The 14869-nt window shown below is 44.4% G+C and overlaps 2 protein-coding genes across 4 annotated transcripts in view; one reads left to right on the top strand and one right to left on the bottom strand.

Annotated features, from left to right (window-relative positions):
• Nucleotides 1-4474: 4474 nt before the first annotated feature.
• On the bottom strand, nt 4475-7401 carry LOC126940388 (serine/arginine repetitive matrix protein 1-like). The gene is made up of 3 exons (XM_050766242.1): nt 7318-7401; nt 6412-6549; nt 4475-5722 (listed from the first exon to the last, which is right to left on the bottom strand). The coding sequence occupies exons 1-3, from the start codon at nt 7325-7327 to the stop codon at nt 5391-5393; spliced, it is 480 nt and encodes a 159-aa protein (XP_050622199.1). The 5' UTR covers nt 7328-7401; the 3' UTR covers nt 4475-5390.
• A 117-nt stretch (nt 7402-7518) lies between these two features.
• The window catches only part of TSC22D1 (TSC22 domain family member 1), a 144137-nt gene continuing 136786 nt past the window's right edge, over nt 7519-14869 (top strand). For all 3 annotated transcript variants that reach the window (XR_007720727.1, XM_050766179.1, XM_050766178.1), the window contains exon 1: nt 7519-10409. Coding sequence is in view for 2 of the 3 variants with exons in the window: in XM_050766179.1 (XP_050622136.1) it covers nt 7519-10409 (2891 nt within the window). In the remaining variant the exon portion in view is untranslated. The remainder of the gene's footprint in view (nt 10410-14869) is intronic.

The following is a 14869-nucleotide window of genomic DNA, read 5'->3' as shown; positions in this document are numbered from 1 at the left end:
AAGTAGCTGGGACCACAGGCGCACACCACCACACCCAGCTAATTTTTGTATCTTTTGTAGAGATGGGGTCTTGCCATGTTGCCCAGTCTGGTCTCAAACTCCTGGGTTCAAGCAATCTGTCTGCCTCAGCCTCCCAAAGCACTGGGATTACAGGTGTGAACCACCGCATCCAGCTGCTTTTGTTTGTTTGTATAACTTGACCTTATTTTTGTTGACAGTGGATGGACAAAGGTCTTATTAGAATCATGATATAAACAAATGTGACAAATGTGTTTATTTCTATAATTTTACATATTCAAAAAATATATAAATACAAATGGGCCCTTAGAACACGTTGAAAAGATTAGGTTATTACTCTCTTATTACTCTCTCTATTCTACAGGCTCTTATGTTCAATAAAGACTAATTGCTAAAACAGGAAAACATTTATCTTGTCCTATATAGATAGCATTTCTCAATTACATGTGATTGATGCCTTTTTTCAAGCATTTGGCATCTGTTTCAATCAGTGAAGAATCCTCCTACTGAAATCATTGTTCTGTTCCTTTATGTCTAACTCCTACATGGCCACAGTAGTCTCTAAAATGTACATTCTTAGAATATCTCTGCATAGGAGAAAATGGTGCTTATAGATTTTTTGGAGATGCCTAATTAGAAAAATTAAAACATGAGTATTCTGTAGAAACTTAACTTGGGAGCATGAGTTGGCAGTAGCCTGAATTAACAATATGCCTTGGAAGCAGCTGTGAAGGGGTGGTTAGACTGCCAGGATTTTCATTTTAGCCCTACCACTCTAGTCAAGTTGTAAGACTGAAACCTACTGGCACCTCACTTTCCTCACTTGCAACATGGGGCAATTTCAGCTCTTTGTATAACTGTGAGGACTGAGTGGGATAGAACACTTACAGCATTGAAAACCAATGTGCAGTATATAGTAGGCATTAAATAAAATTAGCTAACACTGGAGAGATTTGGAGGGCTATTTGATTATAGCCTTTAAAAATATAAATTAATAAATTCTTTTTTCAATGTCACTTCACAGTACTGTAGCAGACATTAGGTTGTGAGAACATTCTCCAAATTAACACATTCATAAATCAGAAGAGTGTAAAAGAATCTATAACATTTACATTGGTTCAAAGAGGGAAAAAGTCTTTTATCCTCTTCATACAGAAGAAATGCTGTTTCAAATTAATGGCATATCTTCTTTGGCACTCAAAAGCACTGAAGGAACATTTATTAATTTCAAGAGATTTTTGAAAAACACTTGTCTCTAATGCTCAGACTTTTTCAGAAAAATCCTTAAATACAGAGGCATAGAATCTGATATTAAGAGGACATGAGTATCCAGATTTAGGCATGAATCTTGGAAAAGTTATTTAACTTCCCTGTGATTACTCACTTCTAAAATGAGAATGATAATGTCTTCTCCCTCAAAGGGTAGAATTAAATGAGCTAATGTGTATCAGTGTACCTTCTGAACCATACATTCAAATAACTATACTTTTCTGTTTTGTAAGCATTATCTCCTTTGAGGATATAAAATTGTTTAGCTGAACTGAAATATACTATTGAAAAACTTAACAAATGCTGCTGAAATTAATCAGTTATAAGCTAAACTGTACTCATTAAAATTGGAATTAAAGTTTTGAAATATGCATTTTGTGATATTGATAGTGATGGCACACTCCTGGTCTCATTAAAATTTGTCAGAGAGCAAATTGATTAATAAACATACTGCAATATCCCCTTGCATTAGGTTCTTCATATGTAAAAATGTGTGATTTTTTGAGTTTATGTCATAAACATCTGACTTTATTTTCCCAGATGACATCTAAAAGCTGTAAATAAGTATTAATAATATTACATGACTAAAGCACTGGTTAGCCAGAATAATTACTGGAGTGGAACAGTGGCATATTTTCTGTACACATTTCTCTTTAATAGTATCTATTTTTGTAGCTCAGCCATTTAGAGTATAGGTATTCCCTTCCTGCTCTTCAAGGGCATTGCTTTTAGAGAATTACTTGATTTTAATTGATCTATTTCGCAGTACTCACAAATAGATAAATTGTGTACAATGTTCAGCAAATTTTCTTTTTTTTTTGAGACGGAGTCTCGCTCTGTGCCCAGGCTGGAGTGCAGTGGTGCGATCTCGGTTCACTGCAAGCTCCGCCTCCCAGGTTCACGCCATTCTCCCGCCTCAGCCTCCCGAGTAGCTGGGACTACAGGTGCCGACCACCATGCCCGGCTAATTTTTTGCATTTTTACTAGAGACGGGGTTTCACCGTGTTAGCCAGGATGGTCTCGATCTCCTGACCTCGGGATCCGCCTGCCTCGACTTCCCAAGGTGTTGGGATTATAGGCGTGAGCCACTGCGCCCGGCCGCATATTTTCTTTTTTCTTTTTTTTTTTTTTTTTGAGACGGGGTCTCACTCTGTCACCCAGGCTGGAGTGCAGTACTGCGATCTCAGCTCACGGCAACCTCCGCCTCCCAGGTTCAAGCGAGTCACCTGCCTCAGCCTCCCAAGTAGCTGGGATTATAGGCGTGCACCATGTTGTCTGGCTAATCCTTGTATTTTTAGTGGAGAGGCGTTTCACCATGTTGGCCAGGCTGGTCTTGAACTCCTGACCTCAGGTGATCCGCCTGCCTAGGCCTCCCAAAGTGCTGGGGTTACAGGCATATGCCACCGCACCCAGCCCAAATTTTCTATTTTTATGGTACAGTAAACACTGAACATGTCAAAATATATAAGGTTGGTTTATAATGTTGCAACTGGATTTAAGTGATCACCACAATAAAGGCTAATCTTTGAGTCAGCAGAAAAGTAATTCAGAGGCTGGGCGCGGTGGCTCATGCCTGTAATCCCAGCACTTTGGGAGGCTGAGGTGCATGGATCACCTGAGGTCAGGAGTTCGAGACCAGCCTGGCCAACATGGTAAAACCCCGTCTCTACTAAAAATACAAAAATTAGCCGGGAGTGGTGGCACATGCCTGTAATCCCAGCTACTCGAGAGGCTGAGGTAGGGGAATCGCTTGAACCCGGGAGGCAGAGGTTGCAGTGAGTTGAGACTGTGTCATTGTACTACAGCCCGGGCGACAGAGAAAGACTGTCTCAAAAAACAACAGAACAGTAATTCAGACGTATAGCCTCAGAATGAAAAAAGCTAAAATTCGGCCTTTCAAAAGGCAAAGGATAGCTCTAAGTACTTGGTTAAAAGGATTTAATGACTTTATTATACATAGCAGTAGGCATTTAATGTTTATGCAATAAAAATCCAGACCTTTTTAATTAAAAGATGATAGCATAACAAAATCTAGGTCTTCAGGTGCCTTCTCCTTTTTTTAAATGTATTTGTGTTCATAAATTGCTGGTCGTAAGAATTTTGGAAGGGGGAAGAGAGACCCAGATTTTTGAAACTAGGATTTCCCTAACTATAGAGGTCCCCTTTATATCCTTTTTTTGAGACGGAGTCTCGCTCTATCACCCAGGCTGGAGTGTAATGGCCCGATCTCGGCTCACTGCAAGCTCCGCCTTCCAGGTTCACACCATTCTCCTGCCTCAGCCTCCCGCGTACCTGGGACTACAGGCGCCCGCCACCACGCCCAGCTAATTTTTTGCATTTTTAGTAGAGACAAGGTTTCACCGCGTTAGCCAGGATGGTCTGGATCTCCTGACCTCCTGATTCGCCCGCCTCAGCCTCCCGAAGTGCTGGGATTACAGGCGTGAGCCACCGCACCCGGCCCAGTTGCTCTTTATATCTTAGTGGGACTTGATGCAGCCTTAGCAGGCAAAAATTAATACGCTTCAAAAGATCTTATTTTCTTATGTCTTGTGTTAATTCTGGATTTTGTTTTTTAAACCTTTCTTTTAAAAGGAGTAACACCCCAACTCTTCCTCCCCCATCAAAACAGCTCAAACAGTACCCTTTGCTACTGGTCATTAGAATAAGTATCCGCTTCCATAGGGCTATCTCAACAGCTCTTTTATTCTGTTAGCTTTGGGTAAGACTTTAATACATGTGTTTATTAAGCATCAAGCCGTATCAGCACAATAATAGTGAGTTATTTAGGTGGCCCAAGGGGTGTAGAGCTGCTGTTTGGGGTAATTTAAAACTTTGACTTAAAAAAACAAAACAAAACAAGAAACCTTTGACTTAAGGCTGCAGTTTGAGAGATCAAGAGCATTTTCTTTCATACTGCAGTCCAAAGAAAGGACATTCCACCCATTTACATCCATTGCAGTTTCAATCGGTTAGGGTAGTTTCCATTTTCCATTCAAAAACTATTGAAAAAGAATGTCAGATTTGCATTTCAACAATGGATGGCAGCGATTAACCAGGCATATCACTTGCAACAAAAGCTGTTGGAGAAAAAAGAAATAATTATTTTTGTGAAAACACAAATAGCCATGACTCTATAAAAACACAACCATTCACATATTAATGAATTAATATCAGAGAACAAGTACAGTCTTCTCATATTTGATTTTTATTACTGTATCACTTTGAATATTTGTGAGAGCCTATTTACTTCTAGCAGAGGTTTACATTAGCAATATAAAGTAAAAAAAATAAATATATTAAGCCCCAGTTTTTCTTTTCAGTGTAGGAGACCCCAGATAAAGCAACAATGTATCATAGCTTTGATAGCGGATAGACGCGATGTTGAGGGTGCACTTCTATTCAATAACATGCAAAAGGTGATATAATTCACTTTTTGAAGGCTTCCCCTTGGAGCAAGGGGAAGAGTTCAGCGAAAACTAAAGGTAAAAAGTTGAATTGACAACTAGAGGTGTATCAAAACTGCAAATGACAATCGTTTTTGCTTTAACAATCTTCTGAAATAGGAATGTAAATCCGTGAGATTTCCTGAATCAGAGGTCTAACCATAAGCGCCGATTCCCCTAACCTAAATTTAACAAAATGAAAATTCCTCCCTACAGCTTTTGGGCTTGCTTTATCATTTTTAAATTCCTGGGAGAGACGGACATTCTCGATTATTGGTAAGAAATGCTTAGAACTAGGTTTTGACATGAAATGCCAATAAAGTAACTGCCAGTAAATTGCCCCCAATCAAACCTAACATTGCTTCTGTAGAACTATAGTCGGACCCATGAAATGTAATATGTGTGGGTGTGTGTTTTAAAACTGGAATTTCGGATGGCTTTTTCTTTTCTAGCCCTAAAAGGCATGCTTATCATTTGTGTTGCTCACATGTCCGGGCCACCTTGCCTCTTGAGTCAAACCAATGGGGATATAGCCAGGACAATGAACGAAAAAGGCGTCGCTGCTTGGAGACACCTGTTGAGATCAGTCGTTTACAGGGCCGGCCTGCCTGTGTCCTCCAGTTAAGGATGCATTGCAACCACTCCTCGTTAGAGAAGAGCCTACCCCAGAGGAGCTAAGGCAGTTAACTGGAAACAGCTGCAACATCTGTCCGGTTGCCTCGCCCCTGCCCGTGGAAGGGCGAGGAGACCGCATGGCAGCAACTGCACTGCACAAAAGACAACACCTATCACTGGGAGCCACCGGCCTTCCGTAGACCCCGCAGCTCCCGGCGCTGGGGCATCCCCCGAGGAGGCGAGGGCCGGGGGCGAGCCCAGGTGCGGCGAGGGGGAGGAGGTTTCCGCCACGCGCCGGGGAAGAAAGCCTGACTCATGTCGTGGCAGCGGCGGCGGCGGCGGCGGGCTCCTGGGAACTGAAACTCGTGATGCTGTTGCTGCGGAGAAAAGCCTCATTACCCATTCCGCAGGCGGGGGACACCACCCAGGGCGCGCACACCAAGCGCCGGCGCTCCCGCCGCCTCCGCCGGCCCTTCCGCGCCGCGCCCCCTCCTCTGCCGCGTGCCCGCGCGCGCCGGCCGCGAGTGTGAAAAGAGCGGACACACCTAGCCTGCGCGCGCGGCAGGCGCGCACCCTGCCCACCCCCACCGGGCCGAAGCAGGCAGTCCGACCCGGATTCGCTCCTTTGGCCGAAATTCCCCACCCCCACTATCCCCTCCGGCTCCACCACTCCCGGCTTCGGCGCCTCCGCCAGCCTTCGGCAATTTCCGTCGGGAGACCCGGCGCTCGCACAGGCCCGAAGATCCGCCGCCTCCTGCCCCGCCAGACCCGGCTTTATGTCTGCGGCGCCGAGGCGCATGCGCAGACGCCATCTTCCCTCCTCCTCCTCCGCCTGCCCCCTCCCCCTCCACCACCGCCTCCTCTCGCCGGCGGTCGCCCCTCCTCCTCCTGCGCTCCGCGCTGGTCCCTCCCCTCCCGATGCCGCGAGAGACTGGGGGATACGGTAGAGCCGGGGGAGCCGAAGAAGAGCACTAGTAACAACCACCATAGCCCCCTCCCCGCCCGACACCCTCCCTCGGCACCCACCCACTCCCCCGCCCCGTTTGCCGACACCGACCAACCCCACCTCTCGTTCCTTTGAACGGCGTCGGCTGCAGTCGCTGCACCAGCCCGTCTGGCCACCAACGCCGCCGAGAAAGGAGCCGCCGCCGCCTGCGGCCCCCTCCCGCTCGGTCGCGGGAGCAGCGGGGTGAGGAAGAGCCGGCTGCGGAGGAAGAGGACAAGAGAGGGTCGCACCCTCCGCCCTAGCGCACGTCCCGCCGCCCTCCGGGGAGGCTCGGGCGCCGGCCCCTTCCTCCCCGAGGACGTGTGCCGAGCCGAGGCGCCTGCCCTGAGGGAGGAAAATGCTCGGGCTCCATGGCTGCCAGTGATGGAGCGGTCCCTGGGCTCCCGCTGCCACCGCCGCCGCCGCGCCCCGGCCGTGCTCCGCGAGGACCCGGCGTCTCTGCGCGCCCGCCCGCGCCTCGTTGCTGGGCTCACCGTACCGGGCGCCCCGCCGCCGCCCCGCTCGCAGCCGCGTCGCCCCGGCCCCAGCCGCGGCCAGCGTTTCCTCACCGAGCAGCCGCCGCGAGCCCAGGGGGTTTGAAAGGGTCTGCGGGGCGCGGGGGGAGGGCCGAGCGGGGCCGGGAGGGGAGGTTTGAGCGACACTGAGCTCGGGGCTCGCCTGCGGCGGCGGCCCCGGGGGTGGCGAGGGGAAGGCGACACTTGCTCGGCGCTGCCTCCGTGCAGAGCGGCCGGGAGGGCTTTGCAGCGGCCGCCGCCGCGGCGGGAGGAGGGGGCTGAGGCGGCTTCGGAGTTGGCCGGAGAAGGTGGGCATTTCTCGCTTTTCCTCCCCCTCCTGCGCTCTCCCCCTCCCTCCTGCCCCGCACCCCACGTGAAACGGAATATAAAGGGGGGTGTGAGGCTACAGGGGAAAGTGAATGGCGAAGGACTGAAGGGGTTCCCCCTTCGGGTCCCCGGCCGCCCTGTTCACCCTCGTTCATCCTCCTTTCCGAAGCTCGCTCTCGAAGGCAGGAGCGACCGGCGCCTTCGGCTGAGGAGGAGGAGAAGGAGGAATCGCGCCAGGCGGAGCGTCAGGTCCCGTTTTCCTCTCCGGCGTCTCGAATACAAAGATTACGGTGCAGAAGGAAATTGCACTCGCCTCCTAGGCCCCCCCCCCCCGGTACCCAACACAATGCACCAGCCGCCTGAGTCCACCGCCGCGGCCGCCGCCGCTGCAGACATTAGCGCTAGGAAGATGGCGCACCCGGCAGTGTTCCCTCGAAGGGGCAGCGGTAGTGGCAGCGCCTCTGCTCTCAATGCAGCAGGTACCGGCGTCGGTAGTAGTGCCACATCTTCCGAGGATTTTCCGCCTCCGTCGCTGCTTCAGCCGCCGCCCCCTGCAGCATCTTCTACGTCGGGACCACAGCCTCCGCCTCCACAAAGCCTGAACCTCCTTTCGCAGGCTCAGCTGCAGGCACAGCCTCTTGCGCCAGGCGGAACTCAAATGAAAAAGAAAAGTGGCTTCCAGATAACTAGCGTTACTCCTGCTCAGATCTCCGCTAGTATCAGCTCTAACAACAGTATAGCAGAGGACACTGAGAGCTATGATGATTTGGATGAATCTCACACAGAAGATCTCTCTTCTTCGGAGATCCTTGATGTGTCACTTTCCAGGGCTACTGACTTAGGGGAGCCCGAACGCAGCTCCTCAGAAGAGACCCTAAATAACTTCCAGGAAGCCGAGACACCTGGGGCAGTCTCTCCCAACCAGCCCCACCTTCCTCAGCCTCATTTGCCTCACCTTCCACAACAGAATGTTGTGATCAATGGGAATGCTCATCCACACCACCTCCATCACCACCATCACATTCATCATGGGCACCACCTCCAACATGGGCACCACCATCCATCTCATGTTGCTGTGGCCAGTGCATCCATTCCTGGTGGGCCACCCTCAAGCCCAGTATCTAGAAAACTCTCTACAACTGGAAGCTCTGACAGTATCACACCAGTTGCACCAACATCTGCTGTATCATCCAGTGGTTCACCTGCATCTGTAATGACTAATATACGTGCTCCAAGTACTACAGGTGGAATAGGTATAAGTTCTGTTACTGGCACTAGTACAGTAAATAATATTACTGCTGTGGGTAGTTTGAATCCTAATATGACAAGCAGCATGCTTGGTAATGCTAATATAAGTACAAGCAATATTCCTAGTGCTGCTAGTGTGAGTGTTGGGCCTGGAGTTACCAGTGGTGTTAATGTGAATATCTTGAGTGGCATGGGCAATGGTACTATTTCTTCCTCCGCTGCCGTTAGCAGTGTCCCTATTGCAGCTGCAGGGATGACTGGGGGATCGGTTTCAAGTCAGCAGCAACAACCAACAGTTAACACTTCGAGGTTCAGAGTTGTGAAGTTAGATTCTAGTTCTGAGCCCTTTAAAAAAGGTAGATGGACTTGCACTGAGTTCTATGAAAAAGAAAATGCTGTACCTGCTACAGAAGGTGTGCTGATAAATAAAGTGGTGGAGACTGTAAAGCAAAATCCGATAGAAGTGACTTCTGAAAGGGAGAGCACTAGTGGGAGTTCAGTGAGCAGTAGTGTCAGCACACTGAGTCACTATACAGAGAGTGTGGGAAGTGGAGAGATGGGAGCTCCTACTGTGGTGGTGCAGCAGCAGCAACAACAGCAACAACCAGCTCTCCAAGGTGTGACCCTCCAGCAGATGGATTTTGGTAGCACTGGTCCACAGAGTATTCCAGCAGTTAGTATACCACAGAGTATTTCTCAGTCACAGATCTCACAAGTACAGTTGCAGTCTCAAGAACTGAGCTATCAGCAAAAGCAAAGTCTTCAGCCAGTACCTCTGCAAGCCACTATGAGTGCTGCAACTGGTATCCAGCCATCGCCTGTAAATGTGGTTGGTGTAACTTCAGCTTTAGGTCAGCAGCCTTCCATTTCCAGTTTGGCTCAACCCCAGCTCCCATATTCTCAGGCGGCTCCTCCAGTGCAAACTCCCCTTCCAGGGGCACCACCCCCCCAACAGTTACAGTATGGACAACAGCAACCAATGGTTTCTACACAGATGGCCCCAGGCCATGTCAAATCAGTGACTCAAAATCCTGCTTCAGAGTATGTACAACAGCAGCCAATTCTTCAAACAGCAATGTCGTCCGGACAGCCCAGTTCTGCAGGAGTGGGAGCAGGAACAACAGTGATTCCTGTGGCTCAGCCACAGGGTATCCAGCTGCCAGTGCAGCCCACAGCAGTCCCAGCACAACCTGCAGGGGCATCTGTCCAGCCTGTTGGCCAGGCTCAGGCAGCAGTGTCTGCTGTACCTACTGGCAGTCAGATTGCAAATATTGGTCAGCAAGCAAACATACCTACTGCAGTGCAGCAGCCCTCTACCCAGGTTCCACCTTCAGTTATTCAGCAAGGTGCTCCTCCATCTTCGCAAGTGGTTCCACCTGCTCAAACTGGGATTATTCATCAGGGAGTTCAAACTAGCGCTGCAAGCCTTCCTCAACAATTGGTTATTGCATCCCAAAGTACCTTGTTAACTGTGCCTCCCCAGCCACGAGGAGTAGAACCAGTAGCTCAAGGAGTTGTTTCACAGCAGTTGCCTGCAGTTAGTCCTTTGCCCTCTGCTAGCAGTATTTCTGTTACAAGTCAGGTTAGTTCAACTGGTCCTTCTGGAATGCCTTCTGCCCCAGCAAACTTGGTTCCACCACAAAATATAGCACAAACCCCTGCTACCCAAAATGGTAATTTGGTTCAAAGTGTTAGTCAATCTCCCTTGATAGCAACTAATATAAATTTGCCTTTGGCACAACAGATACCACTAAGTTCTACCCAGTTCTCTGCACAATCATTAGCTCAGGCAATTGGAAGCCAAATTGAAGATGCCAGGCGCCCAGCGGAGCCCTCCTTAGTTGGCTTACCTCAGACTATCAGTGGTGACAGTGGGGGAATGTCAGCAGTTTCAGATGGGAGTAGCAGCAGCCTAGCAGCCTCTGCTTCTCTTTTCCCGTTGAAGGTGCTACCGCTGACGACACCCCTGGTGGATGGCGAGGATGAGAGGTAAGATCATGTCATATTTCTGGAGACATTCAACAGATTTGAAGTTATCTAGTAGCTACATGTATGCACAAAATTAGTTCAAAGCATTGTATATTTTCATTTTTGTGAAGAATGCATTTTTATGGGAAGTTTTATAGAGCAAGAGTTATGGAATGGTTTCAGAGTGGGTAGGAAATAGTAATATGTAAACAATATTTTCAGAATAGTTGTTGAGCATGTGTTCACATTAAAAATAGGTTTGGGGGCACCAAGTGGTTTTATTATCTATAAAATGCTTTTTAGAAATATTAATTATTGGAAAGCTTAATTTTTGCTAGCCCACATAATAGTTAATCTATTTTGAGCTGCTAAAATAATATCTTGGGGGGTTGTGGTTCCCACGTTTGTTCTCCTTTACTAGACATCCTTTTTTCATTTCTACTGTTTGATCTTAGTCTGTGAAAGATATTGTTGCCTGCTTTTCCTAGTCAGATACGGTATGAAAGATGACTTAATCTGGGTTATATAGGTTGCCCTCATACCGCAACTGACCAACTTTTGTGTGCTTATTTAATGGTCATTTTATCTGAACAGTAAAGGAATGGGAATCTTAAAGTATTTTGCGGGAAAGGAGGACATAAACTGTCAAAATAACCAGATTTATCTTGATAGTATGCTGTACATTTTTTCTTTTGCATGGTAGATCAAGGTGGTAGCCATTTTAAAGAATAGAAGAAAGTAAGTCTTGGAGGATTGAATTTGTAGAGGCATGAAAATAAGACCTTGGTCTCCGGCTAATTTCCACCTCTTCCTTTTTTTCCTTACCAAAAAGATACAGAAAGCCTAAAGTACATTATTAAACCAAGCGTTTTTCCACAGACTGAAAATAATATGCCAGTAACTCTTACTGAATCAAATTGTGTCTTTGAAGCTGACTGGCTAGAAAAGTTGTGAAATCTTTCATGTTTCTACATCGTTTTAAACCCTACTTGATTTTTAAAGTAATGCTCTTTCACAAATTTGCCAGTCTGTTACTAACCTTGATTAAAATACTATTATAGGAGTTATGAAAAGACATCATTTTCCCTGTGGAATTTGGAGTTAAGCATGCAAGATATTTAATTATTTTAGTATTGGAGGGTTTTGTGAGTAAACTTTCATCAAGCTAATATAAGCATTTATATTTTATATGTATGTTTGTGGGTTTTGCTTTGGAAAAATTGAGCATATTGCAAAATAATTGTAATTTTAGAAAAAGAAAACAAAGGTCAAATGTTTCAGTGAGGTTTTTGTTATTTAGTTGTTTAAAAGATAAGGTAAAGACATGGTTAAATTGATAAAATCTTGTCTTTCAGGATTTTTATTATTTTTCTAATAGTCATGTAATTAAAACCTTGTTACCTAACCAAATGTATTCTGTATTATTTGTACAAAACTGTAGTCTAAAAGATAAACTTTTAGGAGGTATTTTCTTTAATTGTTCCATTATTATTGTTAAACCTTTAATTTTCTCATGCTAATACTCACCTGTAATTTTAAAAGAATTATTTACCACAATTATTAATGTTTTTAAGTCAAATTTATGATTTGAGTGAAGCCTTTATAAAAACAGCTATATTATGTGGATGCTAAGTTTAGAGAAATAAAAGATGGGTAAAATACACAAACGAAAACACTCATTTTGAATTCAAACTTGCCTTGATTTTGTAATTACCATTTGTGGTCCCCTGGCTTGTCTTTCCCCTCTTTTTCCTCCTATTGGTAGGACATGGTAGGATTTTCCACAGCTTGCTGTTCCAGACAAAGTCAGATGATGCTACTTTCAACTAGATTTTTAATTATAGGAATAGGGTCCCAGTTTAAGATATTAATATAAAATTAATTTTTCCAGATAATTGCTAAAATGATTAATAAGCCAATTATGGAAATTATGGAATTCTAAAAAGGAACAAAAAGACAATGAGAAATAAGGAAATACTGATCTAATATAACAAGTTGTCTTCAGACACTGTACACATTCAATTATAATTATGTTTACCAGTCTCTCCCACAAGACCAGGAGTTCCTCAAGAGCAGGGACTGTTTTGAATTTACTACCTATTTGGGCCTTGGTTAGTTAACATCAAAGTTTTGTGATTAAAAACCAGAAAATTTTTGTTTTAGCCATATCTTAAATTCTGTAAAATCGGAATGTAGCCCTAAAACACCTCGTAAGATCAGAAAATATATATGTTATATTCTTCATTGTGTTTTACTGAAGATTATTTCTTTTATCACTACAGTTTGGAAAAAGAAATTAATTTCATTTAAATTTGCCCTTGAAAGATAAATTAAGAATAACTACAAGAGAAAACAATGATATGATTTAAAAACTTTTAAAACCTTTCTTCCCATGGTAGCCTCTGTGTCACTTGCATCTTGTGGGCTTGGTCACCATTTGTCTCAGGAGAGAGAGACTACATATATAATTTTAATATTGTGAATCAGGAAATGTATTAACAATATAACTTGGGTAGTAGGACAAATGAGGATGGTTATCTTTTAGTCATCTTTTGAAATAATACTCTAACACTTTAGATTATAAAATGTTTAGACATGTGGAAAGTGCCTTCACTTGATCACTGGGAGAGACTATAAACATGGATCAGGGTGTTAAGATTATGTATCTTGTTTTGAAAAAAATCATTCTTATTTAAAAGGTCTTAATGTCAGGCCATGTGTGGTGGCTCACACCTGTAATCCTAGCACTTTGGGAGGCTGAGGTGGGTGAATTGCTTGTGCCCAGAAATTTGAGACCAGCCTGGGCAACATGGCAAAACCCTGTCTCTACAAAAAAAATAACAAAAATTAGCCAGGCATGGTGGCGCATGTGTGTAGTTCCCAGCTACCTGGAAGGCTGAGGTGGTAGGATCACTGGAGCCCTGGAGGTCAAGGCTGCAGTGAGCTGGGGTCACGCCAGTGTACTCCAGCCTGGGTGGCACAGCAGGACCCTGTCTCAAAAAAAAAAACAAAAAAAAGTCTTAATGTCTTAGACTATAACATGAACCGTGAATTCTCCTTTACAAGAATGGGAAAATACAGATATTTCATCTTTTATGTTTTGTGACTGTTATTATTAGCACAGCCTCTTAATGTGAAATAGGTCAAACTTCCATACATCCTTCAAGACTTAGCTCAGATGTTCTCTTCAAAGCATTGTTTTCACTCAGGGGATGTTGTTTCCTTAGCACTTTTTAATATTCCTCTATTTAAGCACTATATACATTCAATTATAATTATGTTTACCAATCTTTCCCACAAGACTGGAAGTTCCTCAAGGGCAGGGACAAAGTATTTTTTTGAATTAATTAGCAGACATTTCTCTGATTTTGTTTTTTTTTGTCATGATTTGAAGTTTATATTGTCCCTTATCTTAAGCACAACTGTGAGAGATGCAGGATCATATAATTTATGCAACAAATGGAAAGGAAATGGATAAAAAGACTTGCTTTTTTTGTACCTCTCTTCAATATTTTTAAGTGAATTGATGTCTGCTAAGTACAGTGCCTGTTTTATAGTAGGTCCTCAAATATTTAAGAGGCATGCATGTTACTTATAAAATAGGAGTAATACTCATTTTGCCTACTTCTGAGGATGGCAGTAGTTATCAGTTAAAATATAAAATACCGAATTATAATTTTTAAAGTTTTTTTTCAAGATATACATGCACAGTTTAAAGATAGTTTAAATGGTTGTCCAAGAAATACATGGAAGAGCTTTCTGCAGCCTTACTTTCCAGTTTTCCTTTCCTAGAAATAATCACTTTCATCTCTTTTAGATGATTATTGTGGTATTTACCTCCCAGTCTCTAAATAACTTGCTTGTCTTACTACTAGATTTGTAACATAGCCTGCTGGTTAGGAGCATGGACTGTGGAGTTAGATTGCCTAGATTTGAATTTTCTTGTCATTTACTAGTTTTAAGTAACATTGGGCTATTTATCCTCTTTATGCCTCAATTTTCTCATTAAAAAAATGATGACAATAGTAGTTACCTCATAGGGTTGACATAAGAATTGAATTAATTTGGAAATTCCCTAGAACTCTGTCTAACTCACATGCCCTATGTAAATATTTGTTAAATAAAATACACCTTTCATTTGTTTTTGAATTTATTAACTTCCTGGATAGAAAATGAAGATTTAATTTTGTTGTTACCATCTACCTACCTGGTCTCCTTTTTTCCTGGTACCCTTCCTCCCAGTAGTTATCACTATTGATTATTCAGTATTCTTGTTAAATACTACTTTTCCTATCCTGTACAGTGTTTTGTGGCTGCTTCCCTTTTCTGTCTCCACCTGTCTATAATAGAAATGGGTTTTCCTCCACTCCCAAGTTTTCATCTGTCAGCATTGTCTGTTTTCTCCAAGTTGCCCCTCCTTTCCCCACCCTCTTCCCATTTTTGTATGTTTTGGGCTCTACCTTTCCTGTAGAACCTTTCCT

The sequence above is a fragment of the Macaca thibetana genome, chromosome 17 (genome assembly GCF_024542745.1).
Source record: "Macaca thibetana thibetana isolate TM-01 chromosome 17, ASM2454274v1, whole genome shotgun sequence".
Lineage (NCBI taxonomy): Eukaryota > Metazoa > Chordata > Mammalia > Primates > Cercopithecidae > Macaca > Macaca thibetana.
The sequence above is the reverse complement of the archived record's forward strand: the minus strand, read 5'-3'. Positions and strand labels throughout refer to the sequence as shown.